The 21,189-nt window shown below is 39.0% G+C and overlaps 2 protein-coding genes across 4 annotated transcripts in view; one reads left to right on the top strand and one right to left on the bottom strand.

The window, feature by feature from the left end:
* The window catches only part of CMSS1 (cms1 ribosomal small subunit homolog), a 383,863-nt gene that overhangs the window by 13,464 nt on the left and 349,210 nt on the right, over window positions 1–21,189 (top strand). The gene's annotated exons all lie outside the window — the stretch shown is intronic.
* Window positions 1–21,189, bottom strand: part of FILIP1L (filamin A interacting protein 1 like) — a 118,458-nt gene that overhangs the window by 2,707 nt on the left and 94,562 nt on the right. The window contains exon 4 of one of the 3 annotated variants that reach the window (XM_065876397.1): window positions 12,451–15,226. The exons of 1 other annotated variant lie outside the window; for it this stretch is intronic. In XM_065876397.1, coding sequence (XP_065732469.1) covers window positions 12,451–15,226 — 2,776 coding nt within the window. Of the gene's footprint in view, window positions 1–12,084; window positions 15,227–21,189 lie in introns of those variants that run through there. One more of the 3 variants, XM_065876398.1, reaches the window with a different exon arrangement.

Genomic DNA, 21,189 nt, shown 5'->3' with positions numbered 1-21,189 from the left:
TGGGGCTTTTAAAACACTGCAATGCCCAGATCCCATCTCAGAATCTACTGACTCAGATTGTCTAGGAATGTGGTATGAGTACCACAGGTTATTCAGAACTGAAATCTGTCCAGTAAACTGATATGGAACACAATATTGATGGGGCTTTTTTCTTATAAGCTATACTGATATGTGTTGGTGAAGACAGTATGGCTTGGAATGGTGGTCATTGGTAGGGTCAGCTGCCTGAAAGTTATTGGGCTCCCATTGTTTCTACACCATTGATGGCTGCAAGTTGATTTTGGTTTTCTTGATAACTCTTGATGTCACTACATAGTTTTTACCTCTAGATGGCAGCAAAGGCTAGTTCTATTATTAGGACAACTCTGTCATTCTCAAATCTTTGGGAAAAAATGATGCTATTTTTGTTTTCTTCTATGAATTTTATACTTGGACATGTTTCAGTAAATGAGGTATAGAGCTTTAAAATGTGTCATCTCTTGGATCATTTTTTAGAACACTATGTCAAATAGTTCCAAGAAAGTTTTATCCAAATTTGGAGTGCATATTGCAAGAGGAATCCGTGCATATGCCTCTTTTAAGACCACACAGTGAATGTTCTACTCAAGAGTTGGAGGCTCCTGGGTTTCGTCAGAAAGCAGATGTCTTGGAGGAGATTAAGCATGTTGGAAAGCTCATTCATAGAAGAAAAGTTTTTTGGGGTTTTTTTGTTTGTTTGTTTTGTTTTGTTCTTAATGTTTAACTCAGTTCAACATGGAGATTGGGATTTGAAATGGATTACAGGTCTGAAAGATGATGAGTTTATTGAGGCAAAGGCCTTGCTTTTATTTAGGGAACAATAGAGAGAAAAGGAGTATTCATTAAATTCTTTAAACGTTGGCTTGTTTGGTCTATAGGTTCTTAAAAGAAGCGGAGCTATCTGTGAGACTCTGTGGTTATAGCAAGTCATTAGATGTCAGTGAGCCTTAGTGACCAAAAGAATTATAGAGAGGTGAAAATGTTTTATTCAAAATCTTAATTCTATAACCCAGTTTCTACTTGATCCTTGTGCTCCTTCACGTTATCATGGAGGGCAAACGTCAGAACAATATCAGCATTTAATGAGGAAGCTGTCAGATCCTAGTTATACAGTTGGAGTCAGGATGTTTCCTTTTCTCTAAATGAGATTAATTTTGTAAGTGCTTTGAACCTTTTTGGAGATGTATTGGCAACATATTGTGTAAGAAAGCTGTGTTCCCTCAGGAATGTTCCTGACTTCAGGGACTGCAGGGCCTCTCATTACACCTTTAGCTCTAGGGGTCGAAAGGCTCAAGGCTCCCAAAGACGGTGGGTCATTTTCATTTGTGGTCATTGGGGTGGTGCAGGGAGGGGGCGGATTCAGGGCTGCCTGACTCCCTTAGGGACCCAGCTGTGGAATGCTTGGTCAAGGCCGTGTGTTATCAGAATAGCAGTGCTTTGTATTTTTGTTTTTCTCTGTTTAATGGGAAAGTACATAAGTAATGATGATGGATATGGTGATGAAAAGGAGGAAATGCTAAATTGAGAAAAAAAATCTTTGAAATATTATTGTCTTCTTTTGTCTTTTGTATTATTTGGTAAATCACTGCTAATTTATTAATTTTTTTATTTTTTTAAAGGAAACAACAGGTAATGAATCTGGCAGATAGCCTAGAGTTTCATATGCTGCTTTGGCTTTTTTCTCTTGATCTTCTCAGAACTTCCTCATTATACAATAAAACTTTATCACTAAAGATTTTACAGTTTTATATGGCAGGGGCTCCTTCAAAAGGAAACTCTGTAGTTTCATTAGCTTATTCTCACTAACCTCTTGTGAGAGAACATTTGGTTTTAAATAGAGCTACAGTGCTATGATTTGTATTTAAGAGTTGTCCAGTTTCTGAGGTGAAGGCTAGAGGAAATTGATGCCTGTAGTTTATAATGTAACATGGTTTGTGGTTGTACCTAGTCACCTCCCAATCTCTCTGTAGTAATTACACCATGAGCAGTGAGGGCAATCCAAGAATAAGCATTGAAATACAGTTTTCAAAAATCCTTCCTAACCTAGTTGCTTCCATTTTGTGCCCAGACACATAGCATCACATGTAGAAATAGAATGTTAAAATATATTAACCTTGAACAGTTTTGTTTATTCCCTTTCTTTTTGTTCATCTGTCAGGTTTTTCACCTCAGCTTTTTTTCTTCTTCTGTTTTGGTACCCACTCCTCTCTTTCTCATTCCCTCATTTGCACCCATGTAATTTTTAAAAATCATTCGCCAGCTTATATTTTGCAACAGCTTTGGATTAGTGGCTAGAGCACTGGCTATGGAGCCAGATAGACCTGGGTGGGTCCCCACTCTGGTTCTGGCACCACCTAGCTGTGTGTCCTTGAGCAGGCCAGTTAGCCTGTCCAGACCTTAGTTTCCTCATCTGTAACCCTTATTTGGGGATTAGACTGCCTACTTGCAAGTTCCTTAGTTGGTAGAGATATTGTGTAGGAAAGTCCCTGGCACATCTGAAGTGTCAAGTCTGTGTTAGTTGTTACTAATGTCAACATTATTATCTTTGTCTTTTTCCTTATATCTGTTCTTAAGGTGCTTATTTCTTGATCATAATCATAACTTATCTTCTTGTTTATTTTACCTTTCTTGTTTTTCTGCTTTATCCCTTGTTCTCCCATCTCTCCAATTAATTATTGGAGACATGTTGCTAAGCATAGCAGTTGCGGCAGCTGACCAAGCAGTGTCAATTACTGGGCTGTGTTTCTAACCACCTCTGGCCCAGAAAAGTACTTTCACATCCTTTTCCCTCCTTATCCTACTTAGTCTATTCATTGTCTTTCTGTTTTAGAGTTCACTTGAAAACATTTTTTTTTCTAGTCGTTCCTGTCTTTTTCTATCTTTTAATTATTCAAAAAACAATGCAGTTATACCAACTATACCCTTTGACCTTGACATTCAATGATTCTATGAAAAGAACAAATGCGAGCCAACTGTGGCCACCAGGTATGTTGTTAGACCTGCGCACCTTTGTTGAGCACCTATTACCAGCCGTATTTAAGTCCTGGATAAGGTAGGACAGTGGTTCTTAAACTTTATAAACCCAAGAATGACCCAGGCAGCTTGTTAAGATGCAGATTCCCTGAACTAGATTTCATAGGTGTGGGTATGTAGAAATCTGTGGAGTCCTTGGTAATTCTGATAAATGTGATCAGTGACTGCATTTTGAGAAACATTGATATAAGAGTTTCAAAACTAAATGACAGCTGATTCTTGCTCTCAAGAGATTATAGTATAGGAGGGGTAACAAACGATTATAACGAGGCAAAATGAAGTGCTGTAATAAAAGTACAAACAGAAGTGTTTTGGAAACTCAGAGGAAGATTCAGAAAAATAAAGAGATTTCTAGAGGAATTGGCACTTGAGGTAGGAGTAAGATTTCAATACAAGGGACAAAGAGAGAAGAGCATTACTGCCCTAGGAACAGCATGAGTAAAGGTATAGGGCTAGAAGCCCTGCTAGTGTGTGAGAGGATGGTGAGTACTGTGTCCTGGTGAGGGTGCAGATTATGTCCAGGGTTTCAAAAGGAGATGAGGTGGGAGGTGGAGGTCTGATAGAAGGTTTGGATTTGGGGCACTCGGTAATATAAGTGCTAAGTAAGTGCTGCTTTTAGGGGAGGGACTGAAGAATTGCCATGATCAGGACAGTGTTGTAGAAGGATCACCAGCAATACAGGTGAAGGTTGGATTAGAGGCGAGGGATTAGAGATGCTACTATTTTACAGTAGCATCTGTACTGAGGTGTGGATTTGGGGAGTACTAGCACAAATAAAAGGGGGAGGGCAGAGGAAGAAATACTGGGGCAGAGTGGCTGACTGGATCTGGGAGATGAGAAGAGAAGTGGAGAATGGGACCCAAATTTTGACCCTGGGTGACAGAGAAGGTGCTAGACCATCACCAGAAGTGAGACAAAGCAATCCAAGAGTGACAGTGCACTGGGGTGGGGGCACATGCCAAGTGTGAAGTGTAGTTGGACCTTCCACACGTGGAACTGTTTGGTAGGCACTGAAAACTTGGAGTTGTTGCTTTGAGAATCATCATAGAAAAATTGTTGATACCATTCAAGTAGCTGAGACAGCCCAGGTAGAAAACGTAATTCCTCCTCATCTGCCCCTTTTTTCTTCTCCCATCATGGGTACTTCTATATCCTTTTCCCGGAGCCTGAGAGGTGAGTTTTGTTGGGTCCTATCCTGTGCCCACATTCCCTCTACAAGGCTGCCTATCTTAATAACTGATAAGAGTGTAACTAGTTCTGAGAGCAGCCCTCTGAGGAGGCATTTCTTTCCAGTACTTGAACAATGCAAAGGGATTGAACCATTTTCCAGGCACTGATTGGCTAGCTGGGGGGAAAGAAATTCTGCCTCTCTCCCGCAGTGACCAGGCTGTCCCCTGGGCCATTGTGTCTGGGCTGAACAGATTACATAAACTCACACTCTGTAGGGGGATCTGCCACTCCTTAGCACAGGGGCGATCAGTAATTACAGGATGGTCCCCGTATAGCACATTTCCTTCCTCATTGGTAGTCTGAGAATGCCTGGAATAGGGCCATAGTTGATAGGATGACCTAAAAAAATAGTAGTAGTTGTCCATTGTTCTCCCTAATCCTCTTATTACCCTTCTTAGAAGCTGAAGTCAGCGGCTCTGGCAGCATTTATATTTTCCGAAATTTTTGTAATAAATATGTACTATTGTTATAATCAGAATAAAAAGTTTTATATAAAAAAATTGTGCTGCTTATGTCTGTCACTATGAGAGATATTATCCTTCTCAGAGTAATCCCCGCTGCCCTGAAGGGACTGTCAGGTGTTTAAATGTTTCTTATGTTATGGACTCTTTGGGGATCTATTGCAGTTTTTAGTTAACTCCTCTTTCTATAAAATGATACTTTTCTGATGCCTCAAAACTGACTGATATCAGTGAATTCAGGCAAGAACACAATTAAAAGGCAAAGAACAGAAAAGGAATAGCTCTTTTTTTTTTAAAGAGAAGGGAAAAAAACAGCCAACTCTCTAATGGTAAAGGATAGTAATTCTTGGGGAATTGCTTTGACTGGCCGCATTGAAGCTGGTTTTTATGCGCACTTAATTGTTATGAGAGATAATTGGAGACCAATTTGAAGATTTTCCTCTAAAATGGCAATTTTATTTGTGATGCTCCCTTGGTTTACAGTCATTTAATCCTGAATTGGAAGCAGAATTTAGAGACTGACAAGGATGAACCCTAACACTTCTCCCTCTGAGCTCAAAAAATATACAATGCTTTTTTTTTTTTTTTTTTTAGTGATTTTGGGACCATAAGTCTTTCCTTATAAGTCATGATGTTGCTTGAGAAATGGAAACCCTGAATTAGGGTATACCATCCCAGGAAGATTTTCAAGGGTTCTGCAAAGGCAGAAGTTCCACCACCTCTAGGCTAAGCTGGTGGTGCTTGTCTTTTTGATGGCTAAACCTTGATCCCTAAATTGCCTTTTCTGGAGGCTTTTGATCACTGTCAGGACTGTCAAGGTGGCCACCTACTTATAAGCTTTGATGTGCATGCTTGTGATGCTGTTTCTATGGATCATTTTCACTTACTTCTGATGCTTTTCACTCCAGCCATCTCTGAGGCCGATCAGGTACCTCTGTTCTTCACATGTTGATAGCCTGTCCAAACTCATTCTTCATGCCTAGAATTTGTGCCTTTGCTCATAGACTCCTGCTTTCAGATAGAGTGGACTTGGACTGCAGCTTTAGTGCTCGCTGACAATGAGGACTTGTACCTCTCCTTGGTCTTGCTTTCTTCTGTCTCTTAACCACTGCACCATCCCCAGGTGAATCTTCCCCATGCCTGCTTATTTGTGTGGGGCTTGGCCTTTCATGTTCATTGTCTCTTGTTAACCTAACAGTGGCCTGGAGACGGAGGAGTTGAAAGGGGAGGCAGATTGACACTCTCGTCTGTGGTGATCCTGGTAGGCTTCAGAAGAAGTAAGGCTTGAGCCAGACCTTTCAGTGTAGATCACTTGATGAGAGAAGAGAATTCTGTCCAGGTAGAGCAATGGGGAGGAGGCATACGTAGGGGTGTTCCGAGTGTTCTGGCCAAAGCGGCAGGCTTCTGAGGCAGAGCGCAGGCAGGTAATGTTAGGCGCCCTGTCTGTGTTCCTGGGCAGTGGAGAGCATTAGGTACAATTTATTTTGCTCCCCTCCTTGCACTGAGGTAGCTTCTCAGTATGTTGCCATGGGACAATGGAATTAGACCTGTGTTCATGTCTCTTTTTTGTCATACAAACAGAGCCACCTGGAACAATTTTCTTTACCTCTCAGAATTTACATTTTTTTAATCTTTAAAATTGTGATGATACCCACTTTATAGGGTTATTATGAAATAAAATAACAGTGTATAAAGGATTAGTTTTCTCTTATCTCGCTGCCCAGAAACCTTTGAGGACAGAGTGCTCCCTAGCACGGTATTAAAGGCCCTTTGCGGTCTGACAATACGTGCCCTTTGCACCTTACCCCTGCCCCAGCTATCTCAACATCAGCTACACTGCATTGCTCACTGCTCCTTGAATGCTGGTTTTCTGCTCTCCTGCCTGCCTCCATACCTCTGCGCTGAGCATCTCCTGGAAAGCCTTTTGTCTTCTCTCTATCCCAAGTTTTCCTCCTCTCCCAGCCCACCACCCCTCCTCCAGTCAAATCTTATCTGTTTCTGAAACCTGACCCCTGAACCCTGCCCAGAGTAATCTGCTCCTCCTCCAAACTCCTATAAGTGCTTTGCTATCTATAGAATTCCTTTTCTGTGTTGTGCTCTTAATTACCTTTTAAGGTAGTTCTCAACTCCTGCCTTAGATTCTAAATCTTAACACCTGCATAGCTGTCCTGCACAACAATGAGTAATATTAGGTGCTTCATAAATATTTGTGGGTTCGTTCTTGTAGGTGATTTGTGAATAGATGAATAGAGCTTGACATTTGTGCCTGTGGTTATAAGCTAATACAAATGGGATTGAAACTCCTCAGAGAGGACTCTTTGAAAGGTCTAAACAGTAAAGGGTTATTTCTTAAGTTCTTGGGAATCCTGGTGAAACCCATTTTTCCCCCATTAAGGCAAAGTTGATTGGTTGTTTAGATCTCGTTTTTCTCCCAAAGGCATGTGAGAAATGGAAAGCTCATCTAAAAACACTGGTTTATAGTATAGTATCTTTGAAAGAGACAAAGGTACAAAGTATTAATACAAATATAAATGTTCAAATATGCACGTGCTCTGGGCCAATCTGTCAAGTTAGTGGAAACAAGCCTTATGCAATGAAACTCTTCAGTGCAGGTTTTTAAATTTGTTTTGAGGCTTATATTTAGTCAGATTCAAGATTCTCATCTCTACATACCAGACAGAAGCTCTTGAAGGACAGTGAATCTTTTGTCTCCTTAATAGCCGCCCAATTCAGTTTGTCATGATCAGTGGATTGATCAGTTGTGTCCATGTGCTTTGAAGAGAAGACACTGCATGCTGAGACACTGTGCATGTCACAGAGACAGGAGTGCTATGTAAGTTAGTAAACCCACTCCACCCTTCCAGGGACCTAAAGAATGGCAGAGAGTGAGACAGCCTTTGTAGGTCTGTAGGGCCTATTGTTGGTTATCCAAAGATGACTAACCTTTAAAAAGGCAAAACTAAACTAATAGGCAAAAAAAAAAAAAAAAAGGTCTCTTTCAGGTAACCTTACAAAAATATCATACAGAACCATTTGGCTATGCAGGAAAAAGGAACTCACTAAAATAAAACTAATTTCAGGCTTTCAAAAAATTATCTCAAATAATTAGATAACTTTTATTTCTCTTGACCAATAATTTTGTGAAAAAATAAGTGAAATTTTAAAATGAGGCCACAAGACGATTATCTCTAGGATTGTTGACTGCAGTGCTAAAGGTTAGCCCAGATTACATTTTTATGGCACCATTATAAGTGTTGTAAAACCTGTTGTCCTGATAGAATATTGACAGATTTGTATGTGTTGCCATATGAACAGTGTTAATTCATTATCAAATTATAAAGTACTTAGGAGTGTGTTGGCCAGTTAACTTGCTGGACTCCCTAAGGATTCCTTACCCTACAGCGTTGTCTTTGGGAGCTGCCTGCTCTGACATATTTGACTGCACAGTGGAAGGATCCATCTGTTGGAAAGGAAATGAAAATGAATTTTAAGGGGGTTTAAGGTTTGGGGATTTTATTGAACCGCTTATCTTCCTTGTTCTTGCATTTGCTTCACTGTGGCCCAAGGTGAATGGAGTCCTTTGTTTTGGCTCATCCAAACTGCTCTCTTTAATGTGTGTTCTGGACCATTCCCAAGAAATGCTGTAGGGTTTATGTTGAGGGCCTGGGATCTGAGGGAGAAACAGAGCTTGTAGGTGTCAGACAGCCTGCTACTGCTCAGTTAATTATTCAGGCATCTATGCTTTGCTACAGTTATAAAACTGGGAAACTTCCCACCTATAAAATAGTCGTTTTTATTGAGCTTTTCTCTTGAATAAAAAAAAAACCCTGGAGACTAAGCCTTCTGTTTGTCATGCTAGCCACTAGAGGGTGGAATAGGCACGCTTCCTGAGACAGGTGTAATTCATTCTGATAGAGCAAGACTAGAGTCAGAACATATTTGCTAGTGTTTATCAGTATAGAAATTTCTAAAACAATGGAATTCCTTCTTTAGGTACGTACTAATCAGCAGAGGAACTTGTTAAAAAATGCAGTTTCCGGGGCCCTACCCTCAGAGATTGTGACTTTTGATAGCTCTGGGTGGGGCATCAGGGGATTCTCATACATGTGTTTTGGATTTTACTTTGAGAAACATTGATCCTAACGTTTCGGGCATGCATTATTGCCAGGTTATCTTTTCTCTTAGGATTGCAAAGTAAAATGATTATTTTGGAGGAGGAAACAATAACAGAAACCAAAATGTAGGGAAACTGTACTGTTATTAAAGCTCTTTTCCTGCCTTTGTCTAACACATTTCAAAGGAGACTCACTTCGTAAAGAATTGGAATCAAAAAAGCTATTAAAAATATGTTTTAGTGTAGAGTTATATTTTAGTCAATAAAGATCACAGAATGCTTAGGCTACAAGTCTAAGAATTTTAAATTAATTACCCCTTTTATGGCCTTCTCACAGTGCAACTTAATTTATACTTTGGGTGTCATGAAGACCCCATGCCTAATGTCTTGGCATTGTGAAATGTAGTTGTAGAAACCTTCTAGGTAGAGTTTATATAATCCTGTCGTCATCTTAATAGAGACTTTCCTTTGTGTGTAAAGATCTAACTATAGTAATGCACATTGTCCTTCTGGAAGGGGTGACCCAGAGAGCAGTGGCATCCTTGGGAAAGCTTTGCAAATGCTCTTAAAAGGGAAGAAGAATGTGGTAAAATCATTCAAATCTGTGATAGAATGCTGCAGCTCAAAAAGTTAAAGGGATAGGGGGACTGAGTAAAATGAATTTTGGTTCTGAAGCTGGGACTTCAGATGAAATGAAATGAAAGGAAGGTATTTTTTCAGATGTTTATAGAAACAGTCTTGTCTTCTGTGAGCCTCTCAAAGGCTTTCTTTTCTTCAGGAATACAACCCTCCACTTTCACATATCTCATATGAAGATTTTCCAGTGTCACTTCCTCTCTCCTTCCTAGTTTTCAAGGTTCTTCCATGATTTTATGTGAATGAAAAAGAAAATTCTGTAACCTCCCAAACACACATGCACATGTGCGCGCACACACGCAGAGTTATAAAAAATTATTTTTGAAATTAAAGGCCAAAAATCTAGGATGTGTCATTCTTTGTGTGATTTTATGGAAAAGGGAAGGTACTTTTTTTCAGAGATGATGCTCTCTTTACCATAAACTTTAATTAGTAGCACTTTTAGTAATCTATATATGTTATTAATATGACAGTGTTCCTAAATTTTGATGTGGATATGAGTCATTACACTGAAGTAGTCCTAGTAGAGGAACCTCTAAAAGAGGTTCAGTTCCTTGAAAGTCCAGTAAATTTCCAATAATGTTAATTACTTGGGAAGCCTATTTATAGTTAATATCTGGAGCAGATAATGAAATGAGAATTTGTGCATCCTAATCATGGAGCACAGGACTTGTGGTATTAACTTTATTGTATAAAATTGCTCTGGCTCACAAAAGATAAGAAATTGAATCCTTACAAAACAGTTCTGCTAATGAATAGCCCAGAGCCTCTCAAACTCTATTAGTTACAGGTGTGCCAAAAATGGATTTTTTTCCTTCAGTACAACAGGAGCAACCTGGGGATGAGAGGAGTCCCTGATCAGGAGTCCCTGAACATCTCTGCCTCTTTATCCATTGTATCCAGTGTGTATCCAGTGTGTTTTCTGTTTGTGTCATTATGTGACAGAATTTAGGAAGTGCTGGGAAGACTTTGTCCTTTAATTCTTTCTGGTTTCTGTTTATTATTTCACGATTAGTTGATCACTACCCACCAAAACATTATATGTACTCTTATTATCTAGAAAGACATCTCATGCAGCAATGTTATCAATGTCTACTTTGAAAGATGTAAAATGATGTATGTAGTTTCTTCTAAAGTTCTAACCCAAGGTGACTTAAAAATAAAAACAATTTTGGAAAACATTTAGACCATCATGTATTTTGTAATACAGTTGGGTCACTGCCAATTCCCAAGATAAATGTGTTTAAACAGAAGCTTTCTCATTCATCACTAGCCTCAGCTTTCATCCAAATTTATTTAATGATGATGCAAGCCCACAGCGTTGGTGTTGCAGTTCATCACCATGGAAGTGTTTCTGTCAACAAATCCTTGCTTTGCTATCATGAAATTGATTTTGCAGGGAAAGGAGGATAATTGTGAAAGATTCCTTTTACTCCTAAAGATCTTCACAGTTTGCCTGGGTGTCTAAATGAATTGTGTTTAAAATCAATAACTGGCAATAAAATTGACCACACTAAATTAACAGTTATGAGGTTGGAAAAGGGAAAATGGCAATGAGCTACTTTGTCTGAAATCATCTTTTTTGAATGTGGCTTGGGGACCAGATTTGTAATTTAAAATGTTCCTCTGAAAGCTGTTCTCTGCTACAGAAGTACAAATTATGCTGAGTCCCATTAGCAGAGTACCAGAATTCCTAGGATGCTTTTTTTTTTTTTTTAAGGATTACTGAGTTTTTCTCACCTATCTTGAAAATGGCATAACAATAATCACAGGAGAAACTTCCCTCAACTAACATACTGTATTTTTTTAAAAATATGCCTTTTCTATAACTTACATTGTAATTATCTTTGGTTTTTATTTGCTTGTTGGGAAGTTAAAAAAACACACACACACACAGTTAAGTTTAAGCTTCTGAATGCAGCCCACTAGCAAACAAACAAGGTAGGAAGCACCTACCTTAAGTAATTCAAATTATTTTGGGAACCTACTAGGAAAAAGTAACAAGAAAGACATTTTTGCTTTGAAGCAGTGTTCAAGAGCATATGTCTTAGTGGCTGATTCCAGGTTTGGATGTAGACATAAATGTTTTAAGGGGATTTTCATCTATGGTAGAAATACAGTCAACTCTTGATTGTGAAGGTAACTTGTATTTCCAAATGTGCTTTTTCTGGCTTACTATCACATTTCAAAGCTTTTTACTTTCACCATCAATCAGCTCATATGTGCTCACAAAAGCAAATTATTTAATATTTTATTCAGTGATTATCAGTAAACATTTATTAAGTAACTAAATTCCTAACACGTGCTAAGCACTGTGCTGGGCACCAGGGATATTGAGATACATCTCAAGCATGAAGTTTGCTCCTGAGAGATCTTATAGTTCACTTTGAAATCAAAGAGCCATAAAATTTCATTTATTTCAACTACCTCCTCCTCCTCTAATATATGATCAGAAGTTGACTGTATATGGGAAGTAGGTCCTGTTTGTTTTTAAGGAAGAATTAATAGACATTATGAACAGGAAATAAAATTCTATTATACATGCAAAAAAAAGAACACAAAATGACCAAAAGAAAATTCAGCAAGCAATGGTAAAAATAACAAATTATTTACTGCTTTATAATGTTAAAGTATTTTACCAAGACAAGTTGCAGTCAAATTAATGTGAGTTATGGAAAATGAAATACATAAAGATGTATTTATACAAGTGCAGACTAAATATTTTCCATACAGGTATGTAAATGAAAAAATATACAGTAAGTGCACGCTTGATATGACTATGCAGGCAACAGTTAGTTTCAGATACTCTTGGACGGTTCATGCATAAACCTTCCCGAAGTACAAGTTCAGTCAGTCTTTTGAGGGATGTGGAGGGATAATTAAAAAGGACTGAGTTCCTTGCAATAATATCGGTATAAACCAAATAAGGGAGGGTGGTCAGTTATATATATTACTTACTGTAATTTGTGATTGTCGAGGAAGAGGTGTGGCTGTTGGTGTGATAGTAATACTGCTGGTGACTTTATTGGTTGTTTTGTTTAGTGTCCCATTAGTTAAGCTTTGAGTTCGGTTATCCTGCAGTGATGCTGAAGGGCTGGCAGGTCTCACGGAGCTAGCTACGGCTTGCATGTAAGGACTTCCTAAGTGAATGTGGATTTTATTATCCTCAGTAGTTATCACACTTGAACTGTTACTGTTTGAACGCTGAAACTGCCATGATGACTGCCGATCAGGGGAGACTCTGAAAATCGCGTGCTTGGCACTGATTTCTATCGGCTCTGGAGAGCGTCCCTGCTCAGGGGAGCTAGTTGAACCAGTAACAGCCAAAACCTGAATAGGTGACATTGTCCTTTCTGGAGTTATGGAACCACAAGACTCTGGGGTCTGTGCCCTGGCAAAGGTTGCCATGGTAATTGGGGACATGCCTTGCTCTAAATTCATAAGGCCTTCAGCAGAGGTTTTTGATTTCACTGGAGTTATGGAGGCATTTTGGAGGATGGTTATCCTTTGCTTCGGGGTGCCGCAGTTTGGTATCACTGCAGTGCTTGTGTAAGAGTGAGGACTCTCTGTGGTCGGACTTGTGATTTCAAGAGTGGCTGTGTTTTGGACATGGTCTGGAGTAACCTTTATATGCAGTGGCTGCCCAGGTGTGTGGCTTAGGACTAGATCTCCAGGTTGCACAAAGTTGCCATTGGGTTTAGTCTGTATTTTTCCATTCTGAGGATGGCCCTCCTTGGACTTCATCCAAGGAATCCATAGCTTCCTGTTAACAGGACAGGGAGTAGATGAGTTGCATTTGAAGGACAGCACAGACTCCTCATCATTAGGGTCCTCATTCTGGTCCTCACTCTCCTCATATAACTGACCGTTGATGACTGCTCGTTCCAGAGGAATGAGACTCTTGTAATCAGGTGGCTCATTGTCTACTGCTTCTGTTTGAACTTCTTTAGAAAATACTTGAGGGTCAGAGATTCTTCTTCCATTGAGACTGGGCCGGAGGCTCTTACTGAAATGACGGTACCGCTCTAACTCTTTAGTGAGGTTTTCGATCTCTCTTCCTAAATCTCTGTTCCTGTTTTCTTGTTGACTGAGTTTCTTTTGCAGAACTGAATGATCTCCCTGGAGGAGACATATCAGGTCCTCAGTTGCCATGTATTCATGAATTTTCTCTTTCAGTGCATCCACTTCTCTTGAGAGGTGACCTGATTTAGCTTCTTCTTCCTGAAGCCTTTTGAAAAGCCATTGTTCATGACTGGAGTCTGTCTTTTCTGCTAACTTGTATTTGGCAAGTTCCATTTTAACATGTTCCAGTTCTTCAGATAAAAATTGAGCTTTGTCTCGTTCATTAGCATACCTTCGTTCTAGAGTCTCATACTCATCTTCAGTTTTCATGAGGTCATCCTCAATGGATTTCATATCCTTTAACTTCAGTTTCAGTCTTTCCACTTCTTGAGAGAGCTCTTTAATCTTATTGTTCTCTTGGTGTAATGCTATTGTGGACTTACCAGAATCTTGATTTAATTTGTTTTTTAGGAAATCTTTCTCAATTGCTTCCAATGATTGAAGCCTGTTTTTCAACATGTTCACTTTGGACAGGAGATCATTTCCTTTCTCTTCTTCTGCTTTCAGTTTGTTTTTTAGATCATCTCTCTCTTTCGTTACACTGTACATTTTTTCTTCCACATCAGTTTTGGACTTCAGTGCCCTTTTAGTTTCCTCAATTAACTTCTCAGTAACCGTTGTCACTTTATTTTGCTCCACTTGAAGCTGAGAAGCAGCAGCTTGTAACTTATCTTCAGTTTGCTTTAATTTTTCACTCATTGTTTTCCGTTCATCTACCAGCATCACAGTTAATGTTTTCAGTTTAGTTAAGTCCTCTTTTAGGGTGAATTCTGTCTTCTCCAGCCGACTTTCAATGGCTTCTAGCTCTTTGATCCTTATCTTTAAACTCTCCAGTTCCTGAGATAACTGCTTTGTGGTCATCCTTTCTTTTTCTAAATTACATTTCAGAGAGTAACATTCTTGTTTGCTTTTGTTGAAAGCATCTTCTAATTTTTCCAGAGCCATAATTCTTTTATTGAGTTTTTCAACCTCGAGTTTAAAGTCTTTACTCTGTGATGTTTCCTTTTCCAGCCTCTTATTGAGATCTCTGCACTGCTCCTCCATTTTTATGAGCTCTTCATCCTTCCCTTCCATTTCTAGCACACGTTTCCTGAGCTCCTCCACCTCAGCCATGATACTGGAGTTTCCATATTCTCCCTTGCTAATTTTTTCTTTTATATCTTGCAGCTCCTCTTCTGCTTTTCGTAAAGATCTGTTTGTCTCTTCTAACTCATCAATTTGCCGGCTGAGTGCTGCCAGCTTTTGTCGAAGCTGGCGATTTTGGCTGTCCTCATTGGTGAGCTTCGCCATAATTGTTTCTTGGTTCTGGTGAAACTTTGTGGTCTGCGTGTGCAGATCGTTCTCTAGTCTGGTTGCCTTCTGCTCTTCTTCCTGAACTCTGGCTTCAGCAAGGGCTAGTTTAGCATGTGTTTCCTTTGCACTCGTGGTTAGGTCTTGGATTTTCTGTCTTTGAAGGGCAAGCTGTGCCGTCAGCCTTTGTTGTTCGTCCACCACCATCAAAGCAAAAGACTTCAGTTTGGTCAGCTCCTCTTTCAGGGCAGTGACCCTCTTCTCTTTTTCTTGCTCCTTCTTCTTCTGGGACTCCGTTTCTTGGTCAATTAACCTTTTTAATCTGAAAAATACAAGAGCACATTCTATTTTGTAACTGGTGCTTTAGTAACTTGTCAGCTGTGAGTAAACATTTATGTAATTTAGAAAGACAGTATCCACTCATACAGTATATGGAAAGGAGTTCCTGAATTTGATGGGGGAGGAGAATCTTGATTAAACAGATGTCTTGCTTTTTTTGTTTTCACTACCTGCTTTCCTCCCACCCCTCATTGATTGGTAACAGTTGCAGTTCACCAGGAGGGCAAGAATATTTGGTTTAAATTGCTTGTGTAACATATAATCAGTAGACATTGTAGCCTGAAGGCTGTAAAAACAGACACAAGCTTGAGATTCAGTTGGAGGAAGCTTCCAGACTGGCCCTACTCTTACCAACTAATTAACCTGGGCAGTTATTTAACATCCCCAGGGCTTCAGTTTCCTCTATGAAAAATGGAGGCAATAATTGTATTATTTCAGGGGCCATCTGTGAAAATTAAATGAGATAATTTGTCTAAGATTCTCACAGTGCTGGCACATAATAAGCATTTGATAAGTGTTGTTGATCCATTTTATTAATGTGGTTATTATAATATTTATCAGATGGTTGGCTTGAACCATTACGTGATACATTAATGTTTGGTGATCAGCTTCCTGATTCTTAGTTAAGATAAAATTTATTCACATTGCTTAGAAGTTAGGTACTTTACTGATGGACCTATTTGCCAGTTTAAATTTGGTTTACACTAGCCTGACATTGTGTCAGGAATCAATTCACATATATCTCTGTCCCCACAGTGGATGGTAGTTGAATGAGAGTAATTGACAGGCACCTAAAGGGGTTTAGAGTATTCATAACACTTGGGAAGAGCATGCGATTTGATACAAAAGAGCTTGATAAGTGACATGTTAGAAATGATGGAGGAAAAATTCTTATCAGGAACATAATGAGTCCCTCTTGAATGATGACTCTATGATAACATGTTATTTTTTTCTTTATGTCTTAAGTTTGTCAACAAAACAGGAGGACATTTTACCTGCAATATAAACTGTCTCTTCCACACATTTTTTCCCTCAGTATTGAGGTCATAGTTTTAAATTTGTGGCACTCCTTAATTACACTGGTAATGGGCTGATTATAGAGTATGTAATTACAGCTTTGCAGTATTGTTATACGGAAGCTAAAATAGGATGGAATCCCTGAAAAATTGAACTAAAGGACTTGTCATGGATGAGAAGTTATAAATACCTGTTTTCTGATCAAGCATAGAGAATTCATAATATTTTAATATATCTTTTCTACTAGGAATGAGTTAACTATCCAATGCATGTCTTTACTCCTTGCCACAGAACTTTCTTTTTAAAGTTGTTTAGGATTTGAGAGGACATTTTACAAGGAAGTTAACTTGGGGTATTCTTCTTGGAGATGAGTCCTTTTTGAGATTCTAATCCACTCTTCTGTAATTACACTACACAAGAGGAACGTGTTTAAAATAATTGTATAATGAAAGAACTTTCAAACTTTTTTATGGGGAGGATCCAATTTTAGTTTTTCCTGTTTTGAGAACCTGACAGGCTGGCCCAAGGGCTGTGGTCTGTGAAATTCTGAAGAAGCTGGTCTGGATGCCGGGGTGGGGTGGTTGATGATCTCATCCACAGTCTTGGCAAGAGGCTTGCCCATGGCTTCTGGCTCTGTCCCACTCCCTATTTGAGACACATGGGAACCTGAGAAGAGAAACACGGCGGCTCCCTCCCGAAAGGTAGTGACTTCACAACCCAGTGGCAGAGTCCATGGGAAACTGCTTTGGTGGTGAAGTGGTTACAGAAACTTTGGCAAAGTGCTTCTTCCTCCCACCTTAGCATTAGAATGGTATTTAACAGTACTGCAGCGAAATATTTTCCCCTCTCTACATCACAGTTCTTAGAATTTTATTAGAGAACAGTTTCACAAAAACTTTTCAGGATTTTTCAACTTATTAAATAATACCATGTGCCATTTCATTTTCATGAGAAGAAGGTATGTTTTCTTAGGATACGAAGGAGGGAAGACTGTTTGAAGTATAATGAAAAGAACATTAAAATTGAATGGTCATCAGTGAATCTTAGCATTGCCATAACTGGCAAAAAAGATTTTGAAGACGCTTCAGTTTCCATTGTGTTCAGTGTTTTCAGCAGCAAGCATGATGCATCTTTTTCAGCATGGTGCAAGTTCATTTATCTTTTTCATGGTTTCTGAAAATCAGCTGGTATCCCCATCTGTTTCCAAGCCCCATCTTACACAGTTAGACACATGAAACTGACAATTCGAATACATTTGCTCTCAGCATTTCGTTACTGCTTGTTTCCTAACAATCTGCTATTCCCCTGGACCAGTCCCATGAGCACACCTTAGGACAGTCAGCAGGCTAGTCAGGTAAAGCCTTTCAGGGAGGAAAATAGGAATTTATATGCAGAAAGAGTTATACCCCCAACCATCAGCCAATGTGAATCCAGGATAGGAGAGAGGCCCTGATGGAACCTTTCCAGAGCCAGTTGGGTGCTTGTAATGCTATTACACATTGCAGGGTTGTGATGTATGTATGAGAGAGAGAGAAAAAAAGAGAGAGGCAGAGACACTGGTTATGCTACTGAATTGGAATCAGCACTTCTGGTATGGTGAATGGGTTGATCCTAAATTATTCACTATTTCTTGCCTTATATCCAGAAGCATTTTGAAGGATAAAGTTTGAGGTTAATTTATAGTCTCGAAGAAAGGTGTTTCTTTGTAAAGTTAGCTGGTCTTACAAGATTTGAAGCTGCAAGCCTGGCGTGTTGCGTACAGTGCCCTAAACAAGGAAACTAATTGCCACAATGCTAACTACTAATGCAGGGAGATATATATATATATATATATATATATATATATATATATATATATATATATATATATATATATATATATATATATTTATATATTTATGTAAGTGTATAATACAAGTGTGTGTGTTTATGTGTATATACACACATATAGTTGACTAGGTTATTTTTTTTTCTTTCAAATATATATTTGAATGCTTTCAGCAAATATTTGCTGAGAGTTGACTGCATTTTAGTTATTTGAGGTCCACAATCACTTATCTAGAATTTCCAAAGCCAAATGTTTCCAAAATTCTAGCGTTTTCAAATTTTAGAAGGGCAGTAAGGAGCATCCACCATATATTACATAACAGCTTCAGTAAGGCCTGTGGCACCACCTCCTATAAGCAAACCTCTGAATACTTCTACAGTGAACCATGTGAATAGTTACACTGAGTGGGATAATTAAGATAATAAATAACCTCACATCCATTCAGGTTTTGCTGCCAAATGAGTTCAGATAAGAAGTTTTGCTGCCACAATTTAGCAAAAACTTTATGTAGTTTTTAGATCTTTGAAATTGCAGACAAGGGATTGTGCACGTGTACAATGAGGGTATAGACTTGGTATCTTTTTGGTAAGAAGGGTGTGGAGTTTGAGTCCTAAGGCAGCTTCCTTCTTCAGTAGGATTGGGTTTTAAACCAAACAGTAACAATTTTCTGTCTCCATTATTTTTCTTTGCATATTAACAGGCTCTAGGCATTGATGCTGACTGACTTTATATGCTAATACAGATTATCATTGACTCTGGTTTTGCTAGTAACAGCAGATAAGTGATTTTGAGAGCTTTTAACCAGGGTACTCATAATCTTGAAAGCAGCATAGACCTTGGGATGTCCAGATATGAAATTCTTCCCCTCAGAACTGTGAGGTCAAATTATTGCTCCTTTTCCCATGAATAGTTCCAATTAGTATGCCTTTGTGCCTTTTCCAATTAATATGTTTGTATAATCTATGCTAGGGTTTCTTCAGCGTCAGCACTATTGACGTTTTGGGCCAACTGATTCTTTATGGTGGAGGGCCTTGTAAGATGTTTAGCAGCATCTTTGGTCTCAGTAGATGCTCGTAACATCTCCCCAGTTGTGACAACCAAAAATATCTCCAGACATTGGCCAGTATCTTATGGGGATGCAGCATCACCCCCAGTTGAGAACCACTGATCTAAGCCTGTGTTCGTGTTGTGTGTGTGTTTATACACGTGTATATGCCAGTCTGTCATTATAAGTTAGACTCTTTATGGTCCTGCCTGACTCATCTTTCCCACCTCAGCTACATATACACCTGGTGATTGTATCTTCTCTGCTCAGAACGTGTTCCTTACCAGTGCTTCTCACAGTTTAAGGTTCATTTGAATCACCTGGGAATCTTGTTAAATGGCAGATTCCAATTTTGTACGCAGGGGATGGGCCTCAAAATTTGCATTACAGCATGCTCCCAGGTGATGCCAGGACTGACTAAGGCCTTACTATGTATGTGTCAGATGTTTAATGGAAATGGTATTCTGGCTCAATATTAACTCAGCCAATTGTTCATCATTGATAATACCCCCAAACTGTCGGCATAGCATATATTCCTGACCTACAGGGCCATCCATTTTTCTCACAGAGAACATCAGGTAGGACTAATGACTAATCTAAAATCTCTCATCATTACTGGAAAAAATGACTTAAAATGCATATCATAGGTATTCGATTAGTACCTAATTTTCACCTTAAAAAAGGCAGTAGGGCTTCCCTGGTGGCGCAGTAGTTGAGAGTCCGCCTGCCGATGCAGCGGACGCGGGTTCGTGCCCCGGTCCGGGAGGATCCCACATGCCACGGAGCGGCTGGGCCTGCGCGTCCAGAGCCTGTGCTCCGCAACGGGAGAGGCCACAACAGTGAGAGGCCCACATACCGCAAAAAAAAAAAAAAAGGCAGTAAATAACTTTAGTGCTAGCCCAAAGACTAAAATTTTTTGAAACTGTATACCATAGTAAAAGAATTCTGGTAAAAGAATGCTACCATTCTTTTAGTGCCAGTGATGTGCTGCCAAGCACTGAGCTAAGTCAGTAGTACAGCTATTGCTTCTAATTCTCAGGTGAGCCTATAGGGTTTGAGATTATTCTCTATTTTACAGCCATGAAAATTGAGGGTCAGAAAGATCAGGAAGGGGCAGACAGAGCCTGTTCTCTTTCCCCATACTACAATGCCTCTCCAACAAAGAACACAAACTAGTTCATGGACCTGGTCCACATCTGAAGTGTCTTTCTCCAGGAACACTCTGTGTGTTAGAGAAACTTATCAGCCTAAAGAAAAATTCTCACTTATCATTGTGCTTGCTTTCTTTTTAGTTCATATCTCACAGAGCAGTGGTTTTCAAGTGTTTGCTCATAACTCCTAAAATAATTTTCTATTATGTACAATTAATCTGTTCCTGTAAAGAGTAATTATAGCACTTTCTTTTAGCAAATGCTGTCTTTTTTACTAATCGAGGTATAATTGAAAAATAAAGTTATAAGATATTTAAAGTATGCAATGTGATGATTTGATATACATATATATGAATTATGAAAGGATTCTCACCAAGTTAATTGTTCCATTACCTCACATGTTCACCTTTTTTGTGTGTGTAAGAACACTTAGGTTCTGTTCTCTCAGCAAATTTCAATTATAAAATACAGTATTATCAACTGTTACCACTGTGTTATACATGATAACCTCAGACAGTATTCATCTTATAACTATAGTTTTACCAGCGCCTCCCTATTTCCCCCATATCCCCAGTCCCTGGCAACCACCATTCTACTCTCTTTCTGAGTTCAACTTTTTTTTTAGATTCCACATTTAAGTAATACCATGCACTGTTTGTCTGTCTCTGCCTAGCTTATTTCACTTTGCATAATGCCCTCTAGGTTCATCCATGTTATTGCAAATGGCAGGATTTCCTTCTTTTTAAAGGCTGAATAATATTCTAACATATATATACACGTGTGAGTGTATATTCCCACACATGTGTGTGTACACACATGTAAATGTATATATGTACTGTAGAAAATGTATTAGATATTAACATTTATATGTATACATTATATCTAAATATACACTTTTACATACA

This window comes from Phocoena phocoena, chromosome 4 (assembly GCF_963924675.1).
Source record: "Phocoena phocoena chromosome 4, mPhoPho1.1, whole genome shotgun sequence".
NCBI lineage: Eukaryota > Metazoa > Chordata > Mammalia > Artiodactyla > Phocoenidae > Phocoena > Phocoena phocoena.
This window is presented reverse-complemented; position numbering and strand designations above follow the sequence as displayed.